Source organism: Macaca nemestrina, chromosome 17 (genome assembly GCF_043159975.1).
Source record: "Macaca nemestrina isolate mMacNem1 chromosome 17, mMacNem.hap1, whole genome shotgun sequence".
Taxonomy (NCBI): Eukaryota; Metazoa; Chordata; class Mammalia; order Primates; family Cercopithecidae; genus Macaca; species Macaca nemestrina.
Genome location: NC_092141.1, coordinates 20,758,124 through 20,785,264, shown reverse-complemented (window position 1 = coordinate 20,785,264; position 27,141 = coordinate 20,758,124). Strand labels below are relative to the sequence as shown.

General features: G+C 47.4%; 1 protein-coding gene across 2 annotated transcripts in view; it reads left to right on the top strand.

The window, feature by feature from the left end:
- The window catches only part of LOC105493317 (ubiquitin specific peptidase 22), a 44,449-nt gene that overhangs the window by 10,968 nt on the left and 6,340 nt on the right, over positions 1–27,141 (top strand). For both annotated transcript variants that reach the window (XM_011760880.2, XM_024796416.2), the window contains exons 2-10: positions 3,870–4,002; positions 11,012–11,125; positions 12,979–13,080; positions 14,268–14,437; positions 16,843–16,990; positions 19,775–19,880; positions 21,365–21,523; positions 25,206–25,332; positions 26,542–26,633. In XM_011760880.2, the coding sequence (XP_011759182.1) occupies positions 3,870–4,002; positions 11,012–11,125; positions 12,979–13,080; positions 14,268–14,437; positions 16,843–16,990; positions 19,775–19,880; positions 21,365–21,523; positions 25,206–25,332; positions 26,542–26,633 (1,151 nt within the window). The remainder of the gene's footprint in view (positions 1–3,869; positions 4,003–11,011; positions 11,126–12,978; positions 13,081–14,267; positions 14,438–16,842; positions 16,991–19,774; positions 19,881–21,364; positions 21,524–25,205; positions 25,333–26,541; positions 26,634–27,141) is intronic.

The window sequence follows — 27,141 nt, the reverse complement described above, 5'->3', positions numbered from 1 at the left end:
CCACGTGAGTGACCCGGGCCTGCTGTAACAAACCACCACAAACCAAGTAACTAAGCACCACAGAAATTTCATCTCAAATTCTGAGACTAGTAGTCCGAAATAAAGTGTTTGCAGGGTAGCCGCTTCAGAGGCTATTCTTGGCCTCCTCCAGACACCGGAAGACGCGTGCTACCTCACTCATGCGTCTGCCTCTATTACATTTAAATCTGATACAGTATTATCAATGGAAGTGCTGTTCCACAGTGTAGATTGGGGAAAAATAATAATACAGTTTTGGCATTGTTTAAATACATTCTGAGAAATGCATTGTTAGGCAATTTTGTCTTTGTGTGAACGTCATAGAGTGACTTAACACAAAGCTAGATGGTACAGCCTGCTGCACACCCAGGCTGTGTGATGGAGCCTGTTGCTCCTAGGCTGCAAACCTGTACAGCATGTACTGTACTGAACACTGTAGGCAATTGAAACACGATTGTAAGCATTTGTGTATCTATAGCTAAACATAGAGAAGGTTACAGTAAAAATATGATACTAGAATCTTCCAGGACCACAACTGTACCTGCAACCTGTCATTCACTGAAACATTGCTATGTGGTGCGTGACTATACCAGACATTAAGGTTTTATCGGTATGTCAGAGACAGCTGTTTATTGTATTTAGCGCCAATTGTCTTGTTGGTTGGCTGCTTGAATAATGTGAGAGAAGCTGTCTCTTAGCTATGTTGGCTCCATAAGGCCTGTAAATTGTGTCTTCCCTGGTGATTGGTAAACCCGTGCAGAAGAGCATCCTAGGTTGTGTAGTAGAGATAGAATATAATGGAGTGTGTAGCACAGCAGGAGCTTATTGTGTTTAGCTGTTTTGTTGAGTGTTACATTTCTGAGATTCATCCACGCTGTTGAGTATATCATAGGTTCCTTTTCATTGCTGTCTACTGAATTAACTGTACTGTAGTTTATTCTTTTTACTAGTAATGAACATTTTTGTTTATTTTCAGTGTTGGAGTGTTGCAAGTAATAATGCCACAAAAGTCCTTGTACGTGTCTTTGGTTGTATATAAACCCATGAGTTGAATGGTTAGGCTGTAGGGTACATATGTTCAGTTTAATAGTTTTTGAAAATAAGAAACCTACAACCATTAGCAAGAATGCTAAAATGAATATTGTATACATTTATATGGATTCATTAGTTGTTAGCTTCTTGCTAACTGGTTTTATTTCCGTATCTTTTTCTGAATCACCTGAGGGCTGATTGTAGACATCATGATAGTTTACCTCCTAAGAACTGGGATAGTCTCCTACATAAGCACAATACAGTTATCACACTCAGAGTTTAACTTTTCAAATAGTATTATCTAACATATATTGTCCAACTTTAAATGCCTGAATTGTTCCAATATCCTTTATGCCTTTAAAAATTTGCATATCGGATTCAATCCAAGATCATGGATTGCATTTGTTTTCATATGTCTTTAGATTTGGGTCATCTAGAAATTCCTAGCCTGTTTTTCTTTCATTACATGAATATTTTTGAAAGAGCTCAGGTCAGTCATTTTGCAGAAGTCTTTCAATTTGGACACGCCTCCCTACTTCTCAGGAGCAGATTCCAGATGGATCATGTTGGTCTGAGCACCCCACAGGCGCTGCCACGTTGTCCTCTGCACCTGCGTGCTCCGCGGCAGGGATAAGTTTGGTTAGGGTGGCGTTGGCCAGAGTTCTCTATTGTAGAGGTAATCTTTTCCTGTTTAATTGACTGAAGTAGTCTGGAGTGATACTCTGAAACTGTAGGTATCTATTGCCTTAATACACAAGTACACGTGTACATGCATACGTACGTACATACATACGTACATACATACATACATACACAAGCGGTCTGAATTCCATCTCTGTGGGTTCAATCACAAATCAAAGATATTTGGGGGAAGAAAGGGATAGGTGCATCAGTAATGAACATGTACAGACTTTTTCTTATCTCATTGTTCCTGAAACAATACACTGTAACTGCTAGCATAGCATCTACTTTGTATTAGGTATTGTAAGTAATCTAGAGATGATTGAAAGTTTATGGGAGGATATGCATAGGTTCTTTGCAAGTACATTTTATATCAGGGACTTGAATATCCATGGATTTTGGTACCTGAGGGGATCCTGGAATCAATTCCTAGATACTGAGGGACAGTTGTATATGTAACTTAATGTATTTTTCTATCCAGGTGACATTCACATAATACAATTAACCTTTTCAGAGGAATTGTTCAGCAACATTTTGTGATTCACACTACTGTGCAGTCACTGCCCTACCTCTATCAAAATTGAAAACATTTTAATTTGTTCCTTGTTCTACCTGTTCCCAGCCCCGGCAACGTCCCATCTGAGTTGTGTTGGTGGATTTACCTATCCTGAGTATTTCATATAAACAGACTCATAGGATATGTGATCCTTTGTTTCTGGCTTCCTTCACTTAGCATGATGTTTTCAAGGCTAGTCTGCACTGTAGTGTGTGTCAGTACTTTACTCCTTTCTGTGGTGTAGTAATTAATATTCCATTGTGTATATGCTACAGTTTGTTCATCCACTCATCTGTTGATGAATATATGGGCCATTTCTACTATTTTGACAGTTGTGAATGACACAAATTTTTTTTTTTTTTTTTTTTTTTTGAGACAGAGTCTCGCTCTGTCGCCCAGGCTGGAGTGCAGTGTCCGGATCTCAGCTCACTGCAAGCTCCGCCTCCCGGGTTTATGCCATTCTCCTGCCTCAGCCTCCCAAGTAGCTGGGACTACAGGCACCCGCCACCATGCCTGGCTAGTTTATTATTATTTTTTTTTTAGTAGAGATGGGGTTTCACCGTGTTAGCCAGGATGGTCTCGATCTGACCTCGTGATCCGCCCGTCTCGGCCTTCCAAAGTGCTGGGATTACAGGCTTGAGCCACCGCGCCCAGCCAACACAGTATTTTTTACCCAGTGGTTCTAGCATCCACTGATGATTCTTGCCTGAATCGGTTATTACTATGATAAATATAAAATGAAGATCTTGTATTTTTGTCTTTCTACGATATTTATTAGATGGAATTCTGTGAAGAAGACTTTGTGTTTGTATAGTATTTCTTTTTTAAAAAATCTGAGGGGTACATAGTAGGTGTATATGTTTTATCAATCTGGACTTAGGGATTCTTTTAAAACTCAGTATAAATAAGTCTTCTTACTCATTTCTGTGCTCGAATCATGCAAATATTGGCAGTGGTGGCTGTCCCTTTTCACACATCCGGTTAGTATTGTGAGTCAGTGGCGCTCCTGGGTGGTTGGGGGTGTAAGGATTGGTTAGTACTGTGCTCATCATTGCCGTGATTAACATTTCAGGTTTCTGAGGTCTGTTTCTTGATAGTGCCCTGCTCCTTTTTCTTTCTTCTGTACTTTGCTTTGATTCATGTCTCCCTCCCTTTTTCTTATTGCTTCTAAATTTGCTGTGGTCCTGGAACCTGGATTCGCAAACCTGAAATGACGTCTGGGTTAAGGGTGACTAGGTGTGAGTTGCTGGCCTGCAGTGGGGATGGGAGCTGGGCTTGGGGTGCCCGTCAGGATCAGGAGGAGGAGGTGTGTGAACATCCCCGTAGCTTACAGGGTTTTGGCAGTTGTGGTTGTGGGCTGAGTTTTCTTATGGGGAGCTAGTTTTCAACTCAGTGAAGTCCCGTTTGGGAGAATTGAAAGGATTAAACTGATCCTCTAGAGTGATAAGCCTTGGAGATGGAATTCAGTTCCCTTGTCCCTTCCTCCAGTAGCTGTCTTGGGGGAATGCTTTGCTTGACTGTTTCCTCAGAGCACCCCTGTCCTATCACACAGTGCTCACCCTTCCTCTTCTCTGAATTTCAGGCCAAGTCCTGCATCTGCCATGTCTGTGGCGTCCACCTCAACAGGCTGCATTCCTGCCTCTACTGCGTCTTCTTCGGCTGTTTCACAAAGAAGCATATTCACGAGCATGCGAAGTCAAAGCGGCACAACCTGGGTGAGGCGAGCTTCTGGGATGGGTGGATAGTTGTGGCCCCTAAATTGCTACTGTTCAATTTTTAATTTGCAGTTCCACTCTTCCAAAAGTCCACTTTGTCATTTATCTCAAATAACGCGTGCCCCTCACTGGTGACACTTGGCAAGGGAAGTGAAAGGGACAAGCCGAGCTCAGCTGAATTGCGCCCCCAGTTTGTCTTAGCATCACAGGGTTCTGAGTGAATGGCCTGCTGTGTCCAGCTGACTTCCTGTGAAAAGTTACACTGTCCCTGCTAATGAAACATCAGACCCTTTGAAACACATAGTTAGGAATCACCTTAGGCAAACATTTATAAGGAAAGAGCTCCATGCAATGTGAGGTCCCTGAGGCCAGCGAGGGGTTGCATGTGCATTTTATGACATTCAGCAATGGCCTTCAGCAATGGGTTTCATTGTTTCCAGTCACACAGTTCTTGAAAAGGCTCCCTTAGCACTGTGTGTGGCCTCAAGATTAATTTACCTTTCACAGCCTTACAAAATCAAACTCATTCTATATTCTAGAAGTTACATAAAACTCAGTTTTGCTCTTGACTTTTTCTTTTTTTTTTTTTTTTTGAGATGGATTCTTGCTCTGTCACCCAGGGTGGAGTGCAGTGGTTTGATCTTGGCTCACTGCAGCCTCTGCCTCCTGGGCTCAAGCAGTTCTCCTACCTCAGCCTCCCAAGTAACAGATTACAGATGCCTGCTACCACGCCTGGCTAATTTTTGTAATTTTAGTAGAGACGGGGTTTCACCCTGTTGGCCAGGTTGGTCTCAAAACTCCTGACCTCACATGATCCTCCTGCCTCGGCCTCCCAAAGTGCAAGGATTACAGGCATGAGTCACCGCACCTGGCTGGCTTTGTTTTCTGACTTTGTGCATTAAATGTTTTTTCTTTTTCTTTTTTTTTTTTTTTGAGACGGAGTCTTGCTCTGTCACCCAGGCTGGAGTGCAGTGGCCGGATCTTAGCTCACTGCAAGCTCCGCCTCCCGGGTTTACGCCGTTCTCCTGCCTCAGCCTCCCGAGTAGCTGGGACTACAGGCGCCCGCCACCTCGCCCGGCTAGTTTTTTTGTATTTTTTAGTAGAGACGGGGTTTCACCGTGTTAGCCGGGATCGTCTCTTGATCTCCTGGCCTCGTGATCCGCCCGTCTCGGCCTCCCAAAGTGCTGGGATTACAGGCTTGAGCCACCGCGCCCGGCCAAATGTTTTTTCTTCTACACGGTAGTGTTTTCCTTGGAATGCTGATGGAGTTGGCAGGATAGCCTTCAGAATAGCGTTTTCAATGGGTCCAAGCCAGAGACCTGTTTTAGCTAATAGTTCATGTGAGCTTAGCAATTCCAGGTAAAGATATTTTTAGGCCTTTCCACCTCGAAGTTCTGTAATTTGATGCTCTCTTAAAAGCGTTAGCCTAGAAAGACCTATTGGAAACAACGTGTGAGTCCATTAGGTTACTGCACCCACGTCCCGTACAGCTCTCTACAAGGAGTACTCATAGTAAAGGAGAAGACCCACGGATTTAACTGAGGCTGACACGAAAAGTGTGTCTGAATTTTTTTTTTTTTTTTGGAGACAGGGTCTTGCTTTGTCTGGAGTCCAGGCTAGAGTGCAGTGGTGCAGTCCTGGCTCCCTGCGGCCTTGACCTCCTGGGCTCAAGAGATCCTTCTACCTCAGCCTCTCATTAGGACCACAGGCACACACCGCCACACCTGGAATCCCAGCACTTTGGGAGGCCGAGTGACTTCCTATGTTTAAAAATTTTTTGTTGGCCGGGTGCGGTGGCTCACGCCTGTAATCCCAGCACTTTGGGAGGCCAAGGCAGGCAGATTATGAGGTCAGGAGATTGAGACCATCCCAGCCAACATGGTGAAACCCCGTCTCTACTAAAAATAACAAAAAAAATTAGGTGGGTGCAGTGGCGGGTGCCTGTAGTCCCAGCTACTTGGGAGGCTGAGGCAGGAGACTTGCTTGAACCCAGGAGGCAGAGGTTGCGGTGAGCTGAGATCGGGCCATTGTACTCCATCCTGGGCGACAGAGCGAGAATATGTCTCAAAAAAAAAAAAAATTGTAGAGGCAGGGTCTCACTGTGTTGCCTAGGCTAGTCTTGAACTCCTGGGCTCAAGCAATCCTTCGGCTGTGGCCTCCCAAAGTGCTGGGATTACAGGCCTGAGCGACCATGCCTGGCCACAGTGTGTCTGATTTTGTTCCTAGTAATTTTTTTTCTGTTGTGTTTTAAAGAAGTGAGACGAGGGAGGAGCGGTGTGGCTTGCACCTGTAATCCCAGCACTTTGGGAGGCTGAGGTGGGCAAATTACCTGAACTCAGGAGCTCAAGACCAGTCTGGGCAACATGGTAAAATCCTGTCTGTACAAAAAAATTTAAAAATTAGCAGGGCATGGTGGTGTGTGCCTGTGGTCCCAGCTACTCACTCAGGAGGCTGAGGTGGGAGGATCACTTGAGCCTAGGAGGTCAAGGCTGGGGTGAGCTGTGATCAAGCCACTGCACTCGAACCTGGATGATAGAGCAAGACTCAAAAAAAATAAAAAAGAAGTGAGATGATTTTAAGGCAAAATATACCTTTGTCTTCTATGATGTGTTTATGATCCAGTTGTTTTCTTATGGACATCTGGAAGCTGACACCTCAGTATCACACTGTGTAATGGCGCCGTCTCAGCTCACTGCAACCTCTGCCTCCCAGGTTCAAACGATTCCCCTGCCTTAGCCACCCGAGTAGCTGGGATTATAGATGCACACCAACATGCCCAGCTAATTTTTGTATTTTTGTAGAGATGGGGTTTCACCATGTTGGCCAGGCTGGTCTTGAACTCCTGACCTCAGGTGATCCATCTGCCTCAGCCTCCCAAAGTGCTGGGATTACAGGCTTGAGCCACCACGCCTGGCCCAGTTAACCATTTTTAAGTCTACAACTCGGTGACATTTAGCACATTTACAGTGTTGTGTGTCCTCCTCCTCTCTAGTTCAAAACTTTTTTGCACCGTAGAGGAATGCGCTATTAACAGATCACCGCCTGTCGCTCTCTCCTGTCCCTTGGTGACTGGAATCTGCTTTCCGTCTCTGTGGGTTTGCCTATCCTGGATATTTCATATGTGTGGAATCATATAACATGTGGCCCTTTGTGTCTGGCTTCTTTCTGCTAGCATGCATTTGTGATTCATCCGAGTTGTGTTATGGATTAGTATTTCATTCCTTCCTATGGCTCAGTCACGCTCCATTGTGTATGTAGACCACATTTTTCATCCGTTCATCTGCTGATGGACGTTTGGGTTGTTCCCACCTTCTTGGCTCTTAGGAATAGTGCCACTATGGACATCATGTGTAATTCTAGGGGGACATGTTTTCATTTCTCTTGGATGTACACCTAGAAGTGAGCTGGCAGGGTCATCAAATCACTCTGCTTAACTTACGTGAAGCACCATCTTTTCTTTTGTGGCTGCACCATTTTAATTCCCACCGGTGATGGACAAGCTTTCCAGTTTGTGCACATCCTTGCCAACATTTATTTTTTAATACCCCTCATAGTGAGTGTGAAATGGTATCTCATTGTGGCTTTTGTTTTCATTTTCCTAATGACCAATAATGTTTAATATTTTTTCATGTGCCTTTTGGGCCATTTGTATGTTTGGAGAAATACCAGTTCACATCCATTGCGTTTTTTAAATCGGACTGTTCGGTGGTGGTTGCTCTTTGTGTGTACACATGCACGTTATACAGTGTGTGCGTGTGTTGCAGTGCGTGGGTATATTCTGGATGCTGGACTCTGCGCAGATGTATGATTTGCAAATGTTTTCTCCCTTTCCGTAGGTTCTTTTTAGTTTCTTGATAGTGTCCTTTGAAGCACAAGATCAGATGTTTTTAATGGTGATGAAGTCCAGTTTCTTTTTTCTTTTCTTTCTTTTTTTGAGACACTATCTCACTCTGTCACCCAGGCTGGAGTGCAGTGGCACAGCCACAGGTCACTACAGCCTCAGCCTCCCAAGCTGAAGTTGTCCTCCCACCTCAGCCTCCTAAGTGGCTGGGACCACAGGTACGCACCCCCATGCCTGGCTAATTTTTTGTATTTTGTGTAGAGATGGGGTTTCACCATGTTTCCAAGGTGATCTTGAACTCTGGGCTCAAGTGATCCTCCCGCCTCCGCCTCCCAAAGTGCTGGCATTCCAGGTGTGAGCTGCCGCCATCCAGCCAAGTTTATTCTTTTTGTTGCTGGTGGTTTTGGTGTCAGATCTAAGAATTGCTTACCAAATCCGAGGTCGCGAAGACTTGCCCCTGTGTTTTCTTCTACGAGTTTTATACTTTTGGTTCTACTATTTAGGTCTGTGATCCATTCGAGTTAATTTTTGTATACGGTATGAGGTAAGGATTTGTATGTGAATATACAGTTGTCCCAGCAGCATTTGTTAAAGAGATATCCTCTCCCCTCGAATGGTCCTGACGCCTTGTGGATGTCAGTTGGTTTTAGGCAGTGGGAGTGTTGCAGTGTGAAGGCGTCTTAAAGAAGGCCTAAATCTAGAAGGATTTACATAGTAGGCCCTGGAATGGTGATCTGTCTTCCCAGGGTAGAGTTTTTGTTGTCAGCTATATGTGTGGGCTGTTTTTCACGGAATGTCTCGGCCTTACTGTAAATTCTCATCACCCTTACTGTAAACTTGTCTCTGTCAGGATTTCTCTGTGATGTCCATGTGCTGGGGCTGTACTGCTGATGAACAGGAAATGGCAAAGGGTTGATGGCTGAGCTCTGCGACAGCTCCCACCGGGACTTTAACATCGTTGTTGGCATTTTGTGAATTTTTTGAGTAGGGCAGAAGGTAGCCTTGGGAATCTTAAACTGCTATTTTGAGTTTCAACAGATCTGCTTTGGAAGACTTCAAAGAGCTACCACAGTCTAAGTCATAGTAGCTTAAGACATGAAATAGAATAAAACTGATGTTCCAAGACTTCCCTGTTTATCTGGGGATGCACTTAAATTATATACTAACCTAACCATCACACAGCCCTGGGAAGCACTAGTGCAGTTGCTATCAGCATCTTACCGCAGAGGAAACTGAGGCCCAGAGGCGTGGAGTAACTGATGAAGGGTACACAGTTGGCAGGTGGCATAGTGAGGGCTGGTGCCAGTTACTCTCAGTCCATGCTCTTTCCTCTGTGCCTTGCTGCTTCCCAGGTGTCTGACATTGCGTGGATTTAAGCCCCACTCTTCCCCCCACTTTTTTGTTTTTGGGAGACAGAGTCTGCCACTCTTGCCCAGGCTGGAGTGCAGTGGTGCAATCTTGGCTCACTTCAGTCAAGCCATCCTTCCACCTAAGCCTCCTGAGTAGCTGGGACCATAGACATGCACCACCACACCCGGCTAATTTTTGTAGAGATGGGGGTTCACCATGTTGCCTAGTCTGGTCTTGAACTCCTGAGCTCAAGTGATCCACTCACCTCAGCTTCCCAAAGCGCTGAGATGACAGGTGTGAGCCACCATGCTGAGTTTCTCTTCCAGTTTCACACCTTTCTCCTTCTCAGCCTCCCAAGTAGATGGGAGTACGGGCACGTGCCACCATGCCCGGCTAATTTTTTGTACTTTTAGTAGAGACAGGGTTTTACCGTGTTAGCCAGGATGGTCTCCATCTCCTGACCCTCATGATCCACCCGCCTCGGCCTCCCAAAGTGCTAGGATTACAGGCGTGAGCCACCGCGCCTGGCCAACCCCGGTTGTTTTTAAATTGTTAAATGGAGACAGTACCTTTTTTCAGGCACTCAGAGGACTTTATCTCACTTGCTTTTATAAATAAAATAATTAAGAGCCCAAGCTATTAGTCCTATTTTATTTTATTTTATTTTATTTTATTTTTTTTGACTTTTTACAAATTATTCCTTTTAACAAAGAAAGCAAAAGTGGATATTTCCATAAAATAAAGGTTTATGTTGACAATTAAAAACTGGACACGCACACGATTAGAAAGTTCAAATGACACGAAAAGGTATACTTCTCCTCGAAGGAAACGACTATGAACAGTTTCTTGTGACTGTTTTAGAAAATTGAAATTTATACATACATATTGTATCTCTTCTTGTTTGTAAAAAGAATATACTAGTATTACTATAATTTTTTTATTTTTATTTTTTGAGACAGAGTCTCATTCTGTTGCCCAGGCTGGAGTGCAGTGGCAAGATCTTGGCATACTGCAACCTCCCCTTTCCAGCTTTCAGCTATTCTCATGCCTCAGCCTCCCAAGTTGCTGGGGTTACAGGCGTGTGCCACCATGCCTGGCTAATTTTTGTACTTTAGTAGAGATGGGGTTTCACCGTGTTGACCAGGCTGGTCTTGAACTTCTGGCCTCAAATGATCTGCCCACATCGGCTTCCCAAAGTGCTGGGATAACAGGCATGAGCCACAGCTCCCAGCCTATTAGTCCCGTTTTATAGAAGATGCAGTTGAGAAACTGTGGTGGAAGACCCACCTTCAGGTAACTCTGGGTCAAGATGTCAATGAAGGTCATCTGATAAGAAACTATTTTCCCCCTGTCCTTAAGGTAAGAGTAGCAAATGCCGCCAATCACAAAAGTCACAGCAAGTTGCTGTCACATTCTTTATGGTGATGGTGTCAGGAATCTAGATGGAGGGAAGCATAGTCACTCCGTGTCAGGTGGCCAGGACTGAAAATATCCAATGCAGTTGTACCAGTTTTAAATACCACGCAGAGAAGGTGGCAGAGGTCCCGATCCTGGAGTATTGGCTGCTTTGAAAAGTATGTGTGGGTTGCCTCTGTTTTTTAGACACCTCAGCCCCTGGGTGTGAGCTGCCAAACACAGTGCATGCCCCTCACCTGCTCAGGATAGGAGACCCCACTGGACTGGCTTCCCCACTTGTGCATAGGAAGGTGCTATGGACAGTCAGTGTCTACAGAACCTCACTGTGTTTAACTCTGCCTTGCAGCCTTACCCTGTGGTTTTTAATTCAATCGGTTTCTCCTCCCTCCTTTCTCTCCTCAGCCATTGATCTGATGTACGGAGGCATCTACTGCTTTCTGTGCCAGGACTACATCTACGACAAAGACATGGAAATAATCGCCAAGGAGGAGCAGCGGAAGGCTTGGAAAATGCAAGGTTTGGTTCCGCCTCAATTTACCTGCTTGATCCTGCAGTTCCCTCATGTCCATCAAGGGCAGACCCAGTAGGAGAAAGAGAAGTAGCTAGGTGGGAAGTGGTGGGCTGGTGGGAACAGGCCCCCTACCTTCCCCTAGGGCCCACAGTGGAGTCAGCTGAAGCTGTGCACGGCAGGGGAGGGGGCTAGCGTTGAGGCATGCATAGCTGCCTGTTTGCCTGGGACTGCTTCCAAGGTGTTCCCTTGCAGGTCCCCCAGGGCCCGCAGCTGGGTCAGGGGAACAACTCCAGCAGTACTTAAGCTCTCCCACAGCTCACCTGCAGATGTGGGGCTGAACCAGTGTGGCGAGGTCACACCTCTCGGGGACAGGCGACTCCGTATCTGGACGTCCCTGAGTGCTTTGCCCTCAGCTCTGTTGAATTCTAGCAAGCGATCTCTTTTAAACATACCTCCTTCCTCCCAGGAGAGCAGACTATTTTCTGATCAGTTGTCGTAGAATCTGTTTTAAAACTCTGGACTGTTTGGGTGATGTTAAATCCATGTCAACAGCGTGAACCCACCACATGGAAACAGAGTTTCCCAGCAGCTCCACTGCACAGTCAGATCCTTGCAATCCTGTGAGCTGCCCTCGTGGCTCTTGCACCAGCGTGGGTTTCGCACTTGCTGTTGCCTCTCTGTGGCCACACGCTCTGGTTATTGGCTGCACGGAGGGAGAGGGGCAAACATTTGCTTTATCATTTATTTCGTCTTGGCTTCCCTGAGTTTGTTTGTGTTTTTTTTTTGGTTTTTAATTCTGACAGATGCTCGTAGTGGTTGACAGTGATAGCGACATAGTGGCAGGTGTGGTTTGCCCCAGTTGACAGGTGAGCATCTGATCTCTCCAGTAGCAAAGCCATCGCTGTTGGCAAAGGAAACATATGAACCTGACACCTGTTTTACGTTCTTGCCTCGATTACTCTGCATTGAACACACCGCAGTGTTTTGAGAAGGGAGGAATAGCAACAAGGGCTCTTTCAGTGAGCAGAGTTACTTGTGTTTAACAAGTCTTTTCTGGAGCAGTCTTTGACTTGTGTTCCCTCTTCTCAGGGAACACTCTCAGAAATGTAATAACATTGTGACTAAGTGTGGGTGTATTGTTTTGTGCAGAGCATTTAAAGCACAGGCCTAAGAAATGTATGTCCAGGATTAAAATGGTATTCTTCTAGAATCATTTTATAATTCCATCTATCCAACATGACGTGTCTCTTAAAGTATTTTGAAGTATTCATAAATGTTGGCTGGCATGGAACAAGTACCTCTGAGTGCATAGGGTATGCGTTGAATGGAATACGATGCCGATTAGCATTTATACCACTCTCTTTAAATATTTTGTGGCACACACATTTTTAACTGTTGGATCTATTTTGGTTTGGTAACTCTACGCTGTGTTTATGCTATTTCAGTTTGCTGAAAAGTGCATTGCCCTCTCCTTCAATTTCACTTGTTTGCAGGAGAATCCTTCATGTAAGTTCCCGTTGGTGCTGATGCTGCCATCTGTGTGCTGAAGGATGGAAGACATTTGAAAAACAACTGTTTCGGCATTGGCTTTGGGGTAGTTTTGACTGGAGGTGCTGCTTTTCTTCTTGCAGGAAACGTAGCTCACATGCTCATGCCCTCTGTGAGAAGCTCCTTTAAGTGTTGTGTGTAGCCCGTGTCAGCACAGTCGAGTGTGAGAAAGCCGTGGTGCTGTGGATGTCGCCCACTGAAATATGCACCCTGACAGACAGCACAGCGCCACAGCTTTTATGCGTAAGCACACTTGATGTGAAAATGTAGCTAATAGCACTTGGAACTATCCTTCATCTGCTTGCTTTAGGCGCTGGAGAGAAGTTTTCAACTTGGGAACCAACCAAACGGGAGCTTGAACTGCTGAAGCACAACCCAAAAAGGAGAAAGATCACCTCGAACTGCACCATAGGTGGGTGGAGGGCGTCATCACTCAGCTGGGTTTCTTTCCGGGCTTTAAAAGTAAATACAGAATTGTGAGTTTCGTAAATCCACATGATTCTGTTGAAGCCCTACATAACTGTCACTCATCGATGTGCTCAGCGACCAGCTCTTGAGCACCTGTTTTCTGCAGGGACCTGCAGTGGGCGTGGGGTGCAGAGTGATGTGTGGCAATGGCCCTGCCCTCACAGCCTTCGGTGTCTGTGTGGGTAAAGGGACTCAAGTTGATTCTGGCCAGGGTGAGGCTGGGCACAGTAATCTTCAGGGAGAGAAATGTGTGTGAGTGTAAGTGTTCGCTGAATTTTCTACAAATTGAGGGAATACCCTTTAGAACTTTTTTTTTTTTTGAGACAGAGTCTTGCTCTGTCGCCCAGGCTGGAGCGCAATTCACTGCAGCCTCCGAGCAGTGATCCTGGGCCCAAGTGATCCTTCCATCTCAGCCTCCTAAGTAGCTGGCATTGCAGGTGCACACCACCATGCTTGGTTAATTTTTGTGTTTTGCGTAGAGACGTTTCACCATGTTTCCCAGGCTGGTGTCGAACTCCTGGGCTCCAGTGATCCTCATGCCTTGGCTTCCCAAAGTGCTGGGATTACAAGTATGAGCCCCTGCACCTGGCCCTAGAACATTTTTTTAAAAAAATTATTATACTTTAAGTTCTAGGGTACTTGTGCACAACGTGCAGATTTGTTCCATATGTATACATGTGCCGTGTTTGGTGTGGTGCACCCATTAACTCGTCATTTACATTAGGTATATCTCCTAATGCTATCCCTCTCCCCACCCCACAACAGGCCCCGGTGTGTGATGTTCCCCTTCGTGTGTCCAAGTATCCTAGAACATTTTTAAAAAGCTGTTTTGTTTGTTTGTTAGGCTCCACTCTGACCTGGCCTGTTGCCGTAGAAACTGTATTTGTGTAATTCTGTCAAAGCATACAATGGCCGAAGTGGGAGGGGGCGATGGTGGTGGACATTCTTCAATACCGTTCATGTAGAAGTGGCGTAAAAACTAGCAAAATGCGATACCTCATCGTTTTCTGGCTTCTTGAATGAATGAATGAAAGAAAATGAGTACGTAGAGGTAGAGGAAGCCGCTGGGATCCAGCGGCACCTGTGGCTCAGCACATGGGTAACCCCGGCTCTCCGGCGACTTGTGTCCAGGTCTGCGCGGGCTCATCAACCTTGGGAACACGTGCTTCATGAACTGCATCGTGCAGGCGCTGACCCACACGCCACTTCTGCGGGACTTCTTCCTGTCTGACAGGCACCGCTGTGAGATGCAGAGCCCCAGCTCCTGTCTGGTCTGTGAGATGTCCTCACTGTTTCAGGAGGTGAGCACCATTGACTAATGCAGGGGAGCATTTCTGTTACTTTGTTTCCACTTTAAAAAAAAAAAAATTCAATAGGGTGGACCGTGATAAAGAGAGATACATTTAGAACCTTTTGTAGTAAGTTACTGTTTAATATACATGTCTATTATGGAAAACACAGTTTTCCAAAAAGGGAAGACCTGACATGATTTGGGGGGACGGGCTGCTGACTCAGAACGAGGAAGAGCTCTTTGAGAGGCGTGTGGCAGAGAGTTCCCTGGCGGGTGACATTTGTCTCTAAAGGCGGGTGATTCTCCCCATTCCTCTTCCTCCATGGTCTACCTTCCTGGCTCAGAAAGGCATGCATGTGCCACCCTCCTGCGCCCTGGTATGTGGGTCTCCTCCGCTGCCAGGCCTCTCTAAGCATGCCCAGTCAGAGCCTCTGTCCTCATGAGCTACGTGCTACACGTTGGCAGTTCTTGTGGGTTGCATGTGTAGCATTCCTGTCCACGTCTGTCCCTGGCGTCAGAGCATGGCAGTGCTCAGGGCAAGGCGTATCACGGCTGCCGCCTCAGCCCCCACCGGCTCCGTGACTCAGACATGCTTCTCAGAGCTGAAGCAGCTCAGTTACCTCAACTAATAACCAGGCTGGTGCCTGTTCTTCAGGTGCCTTGCACAGCAGCCAGCCAACAGCCCTGGCCTGTTTCTGTTGGTAACCTCTGAGAGATGCAGCCATGCCAGCTCACTCGTGTATGTCTGGTCATTGGTCACTTTTGTGGAGTTGCAGAGTTGAGCTCTGCAACACAGCTGCAGAGTTGAGCGTTTGGACAGAGGCTATTCAACCTGGAAAGCTGAAATTATTTACTGCCTGGGCCTTTCAAAAACAGATTGCCAGCCTCTGGTTGTGCCTAAGCCATTTCCTCAAAGTACCTGCAATGTGCCATAACTGCTGGGGGCACGGCCCAAATAGGAGAGAGGAGGGGGCAGCTGGGAAGTTGGTGGGTGGTTGTGTCACTGACTTTAGTGATAAGCTCCTTGTGTTAGATTGTTTTTATTTTTTATTTTTTTTAATTTTATTTTATTTTATTTTATTTTTTTTTTGAGACGGAGGCTCGCTCTGTCACCCAGGCTGGAGTGCAGTGGCCGGATCTCAGCTCACTGCAAGCTCCGCCTCCCGGGTTCACGCCATTCTCCTGCCTCAGCCTCCGGAGTAGCTGGGACTACAGGCGCCTGCCACCTCGCCCGGCTAAGTTTTTGTATTTTTAGTAGAGACGGGGTTTCACTGTGTTAGCCAGGATGGTCTCGATCTCCTGACCTCGTGATCCGCCCGTCTCGGCCTCCCAAAGTGCTGGGATTACAGGCTTGAGCCACCGCGCCCCGCTAGATTGTTTTTAGACTCAGGTTTGTTAAGGTGTAAATTACAGTCACATCCACCTTTTAGTGTATAGATAGATGGGTTTTGATGAATGCATAGTTTTGTAACTGCTGCTACTCAAGATGAAGAGCCGTCACCTCCCCAAACTCCCTCATGCCCCTCTGAAGTCAACCCCTCGTCCCCAGATCCCGGCAGCCGCCGATCTGTCTTCGGTCCCTTGAGTGTCCTTTACCAGCACATCATACGGATGGATGCATGCAGGAAGTAGCCTTTCAGAATCTGGCTGTCCCTACTTCACATAATACTGGGTGGATTCACCCGTGTCTTGCGCGCATCCATGACGTGTGCTTTCGATGGCTGAGTTGGGTTCCATTATGTAGATGGACTATGGTTGTCTGTTTCCCAATTCAGACACATTTGGGTGGTCTATGGTTTTGGGGTTTTTTGATGAGGAATAAAACTGTCATGAATTCTGTATTTGCACAGGCAAGACCCTTCTGTGGGTCTGACCTGGTGAGGAAGCCGTGGGATAGAAGGTGTGCTGCTGGGTCTGGGTCCTGAATGGAGCTGGTGGAGAGGATTGATTGGCTGGCAAGCCCTGAGCTCATTCCTATTAGCCTCAGAGCCAGAGAGTCCTGTGGCTGATGCTGGTGAATTCTGCATCATCACAGTGATGTGCTTCCCTTTGTGGCGGTGCTGGTGTCCATGGGCCAGAGTGGTTTGGCTGGTGCTTTGAGGAAACTAGTATTGGGCAAATCGAGTCACTTTTATTTGCATGTGATCTCATAGTAGCAAGTCATAATTCATCTTTTAGGCTTATATGTGGAAAACTAGATGGTGGCAAGGTAAAAATTCATATGAGGACTCAAAAAGTCCAATGAGCCCAGATAAAAATAGACTTTGCAAAAAGTAGAAAAGTAAAATTGAACCATTTGTGTCAAATGAACCACAGCCAATGGTAGGCATCTGATAAAGGTTTTGACTGTGTGTACTCTGTGTTCAGAGTCTACATTTATTCCTGACAAGGTTTCCTTTCCCCACCCTCTGGCAGTTTTACTCCGGACACCGGTCCCCTCACATCCCTTATAAGTTGCTGCACCTGGTGTGGACCCACGCGAGGCACCTGGCAGGCTACGAGCAGCAGGATGCCCACGAGTTCCTCATCGCGGCCCTGGACGTGCTCCACCGACACTGCAAAGGTGGGCGCTGGGCTCTGTGCCCTCCACCAGCGCAGGATGTTTTCCTCGAAGGGGAAGGAAGCAAAGCGAGCGTGTGCGCTCGTGCAGAAAGGGGCACAGGTGACACGTTCCATTGTTTTGTAGCCTTTGTTGTCATTTGTTTCTGAGGTCACCGTAACTAATGACCTCAGAGAGGCTCCTCCTGGTTTGTTTTTAAGAGGCGAGGAAATAGTTCCAGCAGTATGGCAGGTCCTCAGTGACCCATCACAGTGAACAGCAAGTTCTTGGAGCCCTCTTGGGCCTGTGCTTTGAGGCCCCTGCCTGCCTTGGCATTTCTGGGATCCTGTGGGTTATCAGGCCTGAGGCTTCTGGACATCCCCCAAACACATTCAGCCAGCCGTCTCCTTCCCCTTGGGGACTCTCCAGAAGGACTAGTGGTTGCTCTGAAATAGCCGGAGAGCTGGGACACAGGACGAGCAAAGCTTCTCTTGGGGTCTCATTGGGCCTGGGCCATCTCCCACAACATCGTCCCACAGCCTGGCCCCAGGGTGGGGCCCTCACGAGGTTCTCAGAGGTGTGTGCTGTTGATAGTTGGCGGGGGCAGCTCTTAGGGCTGGAGGTGGGAGGCTAGGACTGAATGACTTCAGCCAAGATTGGCTCCTCAGCACTCCTCACGGTGGAGATCCCAGTGTGAGAGACCTGCAGCTGAAGTCTGTCTCTACAGGCAGAGAGACTGAGGGGTGATTCTCACACAGTGGGCTGGTCACTTGCAGGTCTTCCTAAAGCCCGTGCTGGCGTTTCTGATTCAGCAGGTCTCCGGGGGGCGAGGGCTGCTTCACTCCTACTTGGTTGCCAGCCGATGCTGATGCTGCTGGTTCAGATGCCACGCTCTGAGAAGCCATGCCCTCAGCTAACAGGGCACCTGGTTGCTTGTGAGTTACCTGTGGCTTCTGGGCTGGCACAGCTAGTTGTAGGCGATATCCTACCGGTTAATTTTAACTTGGAGTCTTTTAGAGAACAGAGTCCTGTTCTGACAGTTCACCGAGTTGAACAGCCTGGTGGGTTGGCCTTCCCATTGCTTCTCGCCAGTCTCAGGGCTGTGCAGCCGGGGCTAGGCGCTGACGCACACCCTATGGGTTCTGAGATCACAGCCCAGAAACAACCCACAGTTGAGCTAAAATGGCTGGTTTTGGTCAAATGTGACTGGATTCTGTTTTCTTCTGGTGCTTTTTTTTTTCCTTCTGAAAAACTGCGTGATCCTTTTAATTCTTACCCTAGAAATCAAATGAAAGTTACTTAGTGTTTAGTAGCTTAGGTAGAGTTTTATTTCCTAGTATGATTTATGAGAGGAAAGAGCACTGTGGAAGTCGACTACGCTGTTATCTCAAGCACCTAGTCAGAATAACGAAGAGCCTTCTGCAAGCAGCAGAAAGATGTTCTAAAAATCACTTGTTCAAAAATGCGTCGCTGTTAAAATAGTCATATGACCAAAAATGTGACCAAACCACTGACGTGCTTCTGACAGAATTCCCTTGGAAATGTCTGATGTCGGGTTCTTCTGTTTAGAAACGTGGTTGCCAGAGCCATTTAGCAAGGTGGCCTGGCCATGTGCCCTTGGTTACGTGCAGTTGTTTATCCTTTTGGCCTCCACGGCATCTTTATCGACTTTTGTTTTGTTTTCTTTTGTTTTTGAGTCAGAGTCTCACTGTCTCGCCGTCTCGCCAGGCTGGAGTGCAGTGGTGCGATCTCAGCTCACTGCAACCTCTGCCTCCTGGGTTCAAGTGATTCTCCTGCCTCAACTTCCTGAGTAGCTGGGACTACAGGCGTGTGCCACCACACCCAGCTAGTTTTTTGTATTTTTAGTAAAGATGGGGTTTCACTGTGTTAGCCAGGATGGTCTTGATCTCCTGACCTCGTGATCCGCCCGCCTCAGCCTCCCAAAGTGCTGGAATTACAGGCGTGAGCCATCGCGCCCGGCCATTCTGTTCATCATTCTTTGCGTCTTCCTGTATGGATATTCTTGTCCCCTAACATTTTGTCCCATGAATTTGAGATCCCTCTCAGAAGACTCAATGGCCACTCTCTATTCCTCTGTCATGATTCAGTGTCTTTGAACTGTGACATATATACAGGTGGCCTCGTGCCCTGTCCCCACTGTCTAGTGAAGTTATTTAGAATATGTATTCCACGTATGAATTAAGTCCTGCTACTTAAGTTTCTTCTTTGCAGATCCGCACACATGAATATGAATGAAGCGTGTATTGAATAGAGAGGATGGGAGTGGCACTTCCAGATGCAACTGACTGGAAGACACCCTGTCCCCCGGGGGCTCCAACTGATGAGGACAGCCTGAGAGTGTCCTGCGGTGTCACTTTCTGAACTCGGGGCACCATGCTACCTAGTCAGGGAGCGGGGTTGTATGGGGCTTCCCCAGGTGTACCTGGCCCACCGTATGTTCAGCTGTCTCACCGGAACAATATTGATTCAGTCATTCTTTGTATGAAAATGGGAATCAATTACCCTGCTCAGTCATTGGGCTTTAGGTGGGTTTTCTTGGCGAGATTGAAGCTGTGGGGCTCTTAGGGAATGAGAAAAAGGAACATTGAAAATCCAAGTGCTGTAATTTCTCATCACATTAAAATAACAAGGAGACCCTCTGCTAAAATGAGGCATGTCCTCATGTGGCCTTTTAAAGCACCGGCCCTGGCTTCCCCAGGCCTCTGCAGGGTGAACTGCTCTTTCCTTAGAGACTCCCCATCTTTGGGGCGCGCAGATGCTAATCACAGAGCCGTGGTCTGTCCCCAGGTGATGACAACGGGAAGAAGGCCAACAACCCCAACCACTGCAACTGCATCATAGACCAGATCTTCACAGGCGGGCTGCAGTCAGACGTCACCTGCCAAGTTTGCCAGTAAGTGAGAGGCTGCGTGCTTGGCAGTGTCAAACCCTCTGGGGCCGTACTGACATCCTCCCAGTCTCCAGAGCTGTGTGTTCTCTGAGAGGTCTTTAAGGAGGCTGCAAGAAAAATGATTAACAGCTGCCCTGAGAGTGAAGGCTGTGGGGTGGGGGTGCTTCCTCTTGGCGGAGGTGTCCCCTTGGGATGCGAGCCCTTTGTGTTGAGGTCTTGGCTGTTGTCCACAGCCAGCAGTGTGTTCTTGGAAGCTTCCCCCATTTCTCATCTTACAGCCCTTGACCCAGGGACCAAGTAAAATAGCCCTCTTCAAGAAGGCGTGGCTCATGCATGATGGATTGTTTGCATACGTGCTTCAGAGTGTGTTGGTTTTCATTATTTTATGGTTTCTGGTTCCATTTTCTCTGCTGTAGTGGCCCTGATTCTTCTCGGGTGTGGTCTCTGCTTAGAGCCCCAAGCGTTGAGTGCAGGGAGAATCCACTGCTTTGTTAGGTCAGAGGGACCCTCTCATCCAACCTCAGTGCATGCTGCTGGTATTTTTTTTTTTTTTTTTTTTTAAGGCATGGGGTCTTTTTTATTTTGCCCAGGCTGGCCTTGAACCCATGGGCTCAAGCGATCCTCCCTCCTTAGCCTCCCAAGTAACTGGGGCTACAGGCGTGGGCCTCTGTGCCTGGCTCTGTTCTTTACTCTAGTTGAAGTTTTAAAAACCCTGGACGTGATGCGCCGAAATTTTTCAGAACCCGGAATGGATCGTCACTTCTAAACTGTTTAAGACCAGCAAATATCGGGAAAGGCCAGTGCTGCCTGTGTCACGGGGCTGTTTTCTGTAAGGAGCGTAGACCGTTAGGGGCCTTGGCTCTGAGCATTAGAAACCGAGTTTGCTCTGAGCAATTTGGACCTTCTCACTGTCCCTTAACTGCTGAATTCCATTAGCAGGAGATTGTCTCAAGATTTAGATCCTGTGTAAATATCAAGAGTAAATTTCCCAGTCTGCGAGTGTTCATTTTTTGTATTGTTAAATAAATTTCTAGCAAGGAACTGGCCTTGTGAAATGCAGCATTGAATAGCCACACTCCATGAAGAAGTGTGCGGAGGTCTCCAGTGTCACCTAGGGTCACAGGCCCCAAGTTCTAGATGCAGCTGAGATAGACCTGCAGATTCAATTCAGAGCCTCTGACGGGACCCATGAGTTTATCCTCCTCCTAAGTCCCTCGGTGACTGTGATGGTCTCCAGACTGGGAAGCCCTTGTTTGAGGAGCGCCCCTCGCCTTCCGAGTTCACACATGCCCCTCCCCGGGGCCACCTTGGGAACTAGGACACGTTGGGTGTGAGCACGGCTGCTCTCGCTCCTGCCCCATCCCACCTGAGTGTCACTGCAACAAAGGGCACAGCGAGGAAGGGATGTGGGAATGGCCTCCCCCGCAGGCTGCCTCAAGCTGGGCTGGTGTCAGTCCTCACAGCCATTGTTTTTCCTCTGCTTCCAGTGGAGTCTCCACCACCATCGACCCCTTCTGGGACATCAGCTTGGATCTCCCCGGCTCTTCCACCCCGTTCTGGCCCCTGAGCCCAGGGAGCGAGGGCAACGTGGTAAACGGGGAAAGCCACGTGTCGGGAACCACCACGCTCACGGACTGCCTGCGACGGTGAGAGGCCTGCACCCACACGGCCAGGGCGAGTCTTCTGGCGGGAAGGCTGTGCTCCATCAGGACCAAAGCAGGCTCTTTCACATGCCCAGGACAGAGCCTGGGCAAAGATGCGGCATTGCCTGGGTTGGCTGCAGTCTCTGGTGCTAGTTCGTCCTTTGTTTTGACCAGATGACTCGATATTTCCGTCCCCCAGCTTTGCACAGCACCAGGTGTCGGTGTCAGCATCTGCTATTCCAACCTCCGCATGTAAATGAACCCAGAGCCAAACTGGATGCTCCCTTAGCCCTTGTTCTAATCACCTACCCCGGAGTGTGAGCTGAGACGCGCCTGGCCCTCTCCCCATGGTCCACAGCCTTCTCTGCACATGATTGAAACTTAGTTGTGATGTTCTGTACTCTTAGGGCTGTTTTTGAAATTGTGCATGTACTGCTTCATTTGGGATAAGTAGTAATATTTACAAAGTGATTTTTTTGTTCGTTTGTTTTTGGAGACAGAGTCGTGCTCTGTCGCCCAGGCTGGAATGCAGTGGTGTGATTTCTGCTCACTGCAGCCTCTGCCTTCCAGGTTAAGGTGATTCTCCTGAGTAACTGGGACTACAGGTGTGCACCACCATGCCTGGCTGATTTTTGTATTTTTAGTAGAGCGGGGGTTTTACCATGTTGGCCAGGCTAGTCTCGAACTCGTGATCTCAGGTGATCCACCCGTCTTGGCCTCCCAGAGTGCTCACAGGCGTGAGCCACCACAACTGTGAGTGATTTTTTTAAAAAAATGTATTTAAGTAGCTGTAGCATACAATTATAAAGACAGCGGAAAACCTTCCTAAACTTTATTGTTTTATAGTCTTGTATTTGCATCAATTAAACATAATGCAGAAGAGTCCTTGTTGAATGGAAGTATCCCTTAGAAGAGGTATGAGCCTTTGGTTTCTGTCTGGCTGCATAGTCAGCAGGACCAAAGTTGCATGTTTATTTTATTTTTTGAGATAGGGTCTTGCTCTGTCATGCAGGCTGGAGTGCAGTGGTGTCATCATAGCTCACTGCAACCTCGATCTCCTGGGCTCAGCCTTGGTCTCCTGCCTCGGCCTCCTGAGTAGTTGGGACTACAGATGCGTGCCACCATGCCTAGCTGATTTTGTGATTTATTTATTTATTTATTTATTTATTTATTTATTTTTGAGACGGAGTCTTGCTCTGTGTAGAGTGCAGGCTAGAGTGCAGTGGTGTGATTTCGGCTCACTGCAAGCTCCACCTCCCAGGTTCAAGCAATTCTCCTGCCTCAGCCTCCCAAGTAGCTGGGACTACAGGTGCCCGCTACCATGTCTGGCTAACTTTTGTATTTTTAGTAGAGACGGGGTTTCGCCACATTGGCCAGGGGGTCCCAAACTCCTGACCTTAGGTGATCCACCTGCCTTGGCCTCCCGAAGTGCTCGAAATAGAGGTGTGAGCCACACCGCGCCAGGCCTTTTTTCTTTTTTTGTAGAGACAGAGTCTTGCCACATTACTCAGGCTGGTCTTGAACTCCTGAGCTCAAGCGATCCCCCCACCTCAGCCTCCCAAAATGCTGGTATTACAGACATGAGCCACTGTGCCCTCCTGAAAGTTTGCATGTTTCGAATTTTGAAAGCATCAACTTTGTTACCTTGTTAAGGCCACATAATAGAGTATCATATTTTTTAATTTGGAAAACTACCTCAGATAAACAATGAAAACCAAAACCTTTTTATTTATTTATTTTTTTCTTTTTGAGATGGAGTCTTGCTCTGTCGCCAGGCTGGAGTGCAGTGGCGCAACCTCGGCTCACTGCAACCTCTACCTACCAGGTTCAAGCGATTCTCCTGCCTCAGCCTCCCAAGTAGCTGGGATTACAGCGCCCACCAGCACGCCCAGTTAATTTTTGTATTTTTAGTAGAGGCGGGGTTTCACCATGTTGGCCAGGATGGTCTTGATCTCTTGACCTCGTGATCCGCCCGCCTTGGGGTCCCAAAGTGCTGGGATTACAGGTGTGAGCCACCACGCCCAGCCAACCAAAACCTTTTTAAAGAAAGTCTTTGCAGCTAAATTAAATTTAATTATAAATTCCAGTAAAATGAAAGCTTTGCCAAAACAGCAGGCCATGAGGGAGAAACCACACTTCCCAAACTACAATGTGTAGAAAGCCTGTGTTGTTAGGAGAGACGTGACGTGGTGCTGGCTCCCGGGAAGGCGGAGGAGAGGTAGAGTGCGCCCTTCCCCACTGTGTATTGCAAGCAAAGGCTCCTTTCCAAGTCCTTTGGAGAGCAGATCACAAAGCTAGCAACGAAACACGTGCAGCTTTGCCTAGAGGCCCCCTCGTCTTGCCCTAGGTAAGATGGCAGAATTTCCAGAGCATAAACAAGGGCTTTCCAAATACCTGGTTGTGAATAGATTGAATTTTTTACTGGTGTTTCAGCTTCAAAATTTGGCGTGCGCTTTGTTGAATCATCTGTTGCATGTGTTTTGTCAGGGGCAGCTGACACCTGTGCCAGACACGCTTCTGATGCAGCCCTCCTACCTCCTGCCTCTGCACCGTCAGGAAATTACCTTTGCCAGACTTCTCGCCTCTCTTTTTTTTTTTTTTTGAGATGGACTCTTGCTCTTGTTGCCCAGGCTGGAGTGCATGGAGTAATGTGATCTTGGCTTCACTGCAGCTTCCGCCTCCCGGGTTCAAGTGATTCTCCTGCCTCAACCTCCTGAGTAACTGGGATTACAGGCATGCACCACCTTGCCTGACTAATTCTGTATTTTTTGTAGAGGCGGGGTTTCTCCATGTCGGTCAGGCCGGTCTTGAACTCCCAACCTCAGGTGATCCGCCCGCCTTGGCCTCCCAAAGTGCTGGGATTACAGGCGTGAGCCGCCGCACCTGGCCAGCCTCTACATTAAACTGCTTGTGTTGAGATCACATACAGTTGTAAGAAGCCATTAGGTACCCTTTACTCTGGTCCCCCAATGGTGACCTCCTCAGCCCTGTGGTGCGATGCCCCAGCCAGGATTCAGACATTCATACAGAAAGTACCCAGCATCTCCATTGCCTCCCTGCCCACCACCCGCTCGGTAACCCCAGTCACCCCGTACTTCTCCATTTCCATACACCTGATAATTCCAGAATGTCATGTCAACCGAATCATGTAACAGGGAACCCTTTGAGATTGGCTTTTCTTGTGCATCCTAATTCTCTGGGGATGCATCCAGGGTGCAGCTTGGGATCAGTAGTCCTTTCCTTTTTTGCTGCTGACTCATATTCCATGGTACAGTGTTCCACAGTTTCTTTAATTATTCACCCATGGGAAGACGCGAGGTGTTTCCAGTTTTGTGACTCTTACGAGTAACACTCTGGTACACATTTGTGGACGGTTTTTGTGTGAACGTTAGTTTTCATTTTTCTGGCTTAAATTCAACTGCTGGGCCATGTGGTAGTTAGAAAATTATTACCATTCCCCCAGGCCTATCCTGGAAATAAAATATTTAAGATAAATGTTCTTTAAAGAGACAGGCAGCGAAGGTGGACAACATTTTCTCTTTTTTTCATTGTTTCATTTTTAGTTGTATGTGTATGTATTTGGTAGGGAAATGAACCCATTGAAAGAGATAAAATACCTCTTTCCTCCCATTTTTCTGTCTCTTACATCTCCCTTACTGCTTCTGTCTTCTTTAAACGCCTGTAGATTCACCAGACCAGAGCACTTGGGCAGCAGCGCCAAGATCAAATGCAGCGGTTGCCATAGCTACCAGGAGTCCACGAAGCAGCTCACTATGAAGAAACTGCCCATCGTAGCCTGTTTTCATCTCAAAGTAAGTTTTCCAGAAAGCCAACTCTAATGGCAGACTTAGTTTTTAGTCCACAGTACGGCCCTCAGCCTTTTGGTTTGCTGTGCCGTTGCATTTTTCATAACTGCAGCAAGCAGGAAGAACACCGAGGAAGGGTGGATGTGAGTGAATTGTCCTCCTGTCTGTGAATTGTCCTTTTGTCTGTGCTGCGGTAAACAAAATCAGTGGCTTCACAGTGAAAGTAGGATGAGAGTTACTTTTCTTGGGAAGCGGAGTGGTTGTGACTTTTTTTTACTTCTGCCATTCCTCCAGCTACCCCTCCTCTGGTTTTCTGTTTTCTTTTAAGACAAAGACCCTCTGGCTGGGCGCGGTGGCTCAAGCCTGTAATCCCAGCACTTTGGGAGGCCGAGGCGGGCGGATCACGAGGTCAGGAGATCGAGACCATCCTGGCTAACACAATGAAACCCCGTCTCCACTAAAAATACAAAAAAATTAGCCGGGCGTGGTGGCGGCGCCTGTAGTCCCAGCTACTCGGGAGGCTGAGGCAGGAGAATGGCGTGAACCCGGGAGGCGGAGCTTGCAGTGAGCCGAGATCGCGCCACTGCACTCCAGCCTGGGCGACAGAGCGAGACTCCGCCTCAAAAAAAAAAAAAAAAAAAAAAAAAAAGACAAAGGCCCTCAGCATTCAGATCTGGTCCAGGAGTCGTCAAGCTCTTTCTCTGAAGGCCCGGATAGTAAAGATGTCAGGCTCCACAGGCTGCGTGCGATCCTACGATTCTCTGTTGCATGTTCTTTGTTTCATTTTACCACCCTTTAAACATGGAAAGCACCCATTCCTAGCTTGCTGGCTGGAATGGGTGACTCCTGATCTAGGCAAAGGAATGTCTTCTGTCTGGTGAAAGGAACAATTTGCTTGTTTTTGCTGCCACGAGCCATGGATCTTTGTTTTGTTTTCTGTGCTTTGCTGGGTTTGCTGTGAGATTACTTCTTGTACCCTTGGTGTTACCACTGAACAGTCCCATCATTTGAAGACTTGACTTGAACCCTGTACGTGAGGACTTGGGTGGATTACCATTATGTTTTTGAATCTGTAATTCTAGCTGTAGCTACAAGGCAATTCAATAAAATACAAAGAGATACACAGACACCTGTCATTGGAAGAAGCCCCTGAAGCTTCCAGTGACATTTCTGGTTTTCTTTCCTCTTCCCTCTGCCCCTTTCCTATTTCTGCAGCGATTTGAACACTCAGCCAAGCTGCGGCGGAAGATCACCACGTATGTGTCCTTCCCCCTGGAGCTGGATATGACCCCTTTCATGGCCTCCAGGTAGGTGGGGGTGTAGGCCCGTTCTGTGTCCGGAGGGGCTGTGATCTTATCAGGACAGGAATGCAGCTCGGATCTCCTATGGTAAGATGACTGTTGGCCGGTGCGGTGGCTCCCGCCTGTAATCCCAGCACTTCAGGAGGCCGAGGAGGGCAGATCACAAGGTCAAGAGATTGAGACCATCATGGCCAACATGGTGAAACCCCGTCTCCACTGAAAATAGAAAAATTAGCTGGATGTGGTGGCAGGCGCCTATAGTCCCAGCTACTTGGGAGGCCAAGGCAGGAGAAACGCTTAAACCTGGGAGGTGGAGGTTGCAGTGAGCCAAGATCGCGCCACTGTACTCCAGCCTGGTGACAGAATGAGACTCCATCTCAAAAAAAAAAAAAAGATGACTGTTGATATTAATATAAACCCCACCTTCCCAAAATTTATTTATCCTGATCTTAAGATATGGCACATGTTAATGAGTGGTTTTTCATCAGATACTCTGTTTTTGTTTTGAATGTTT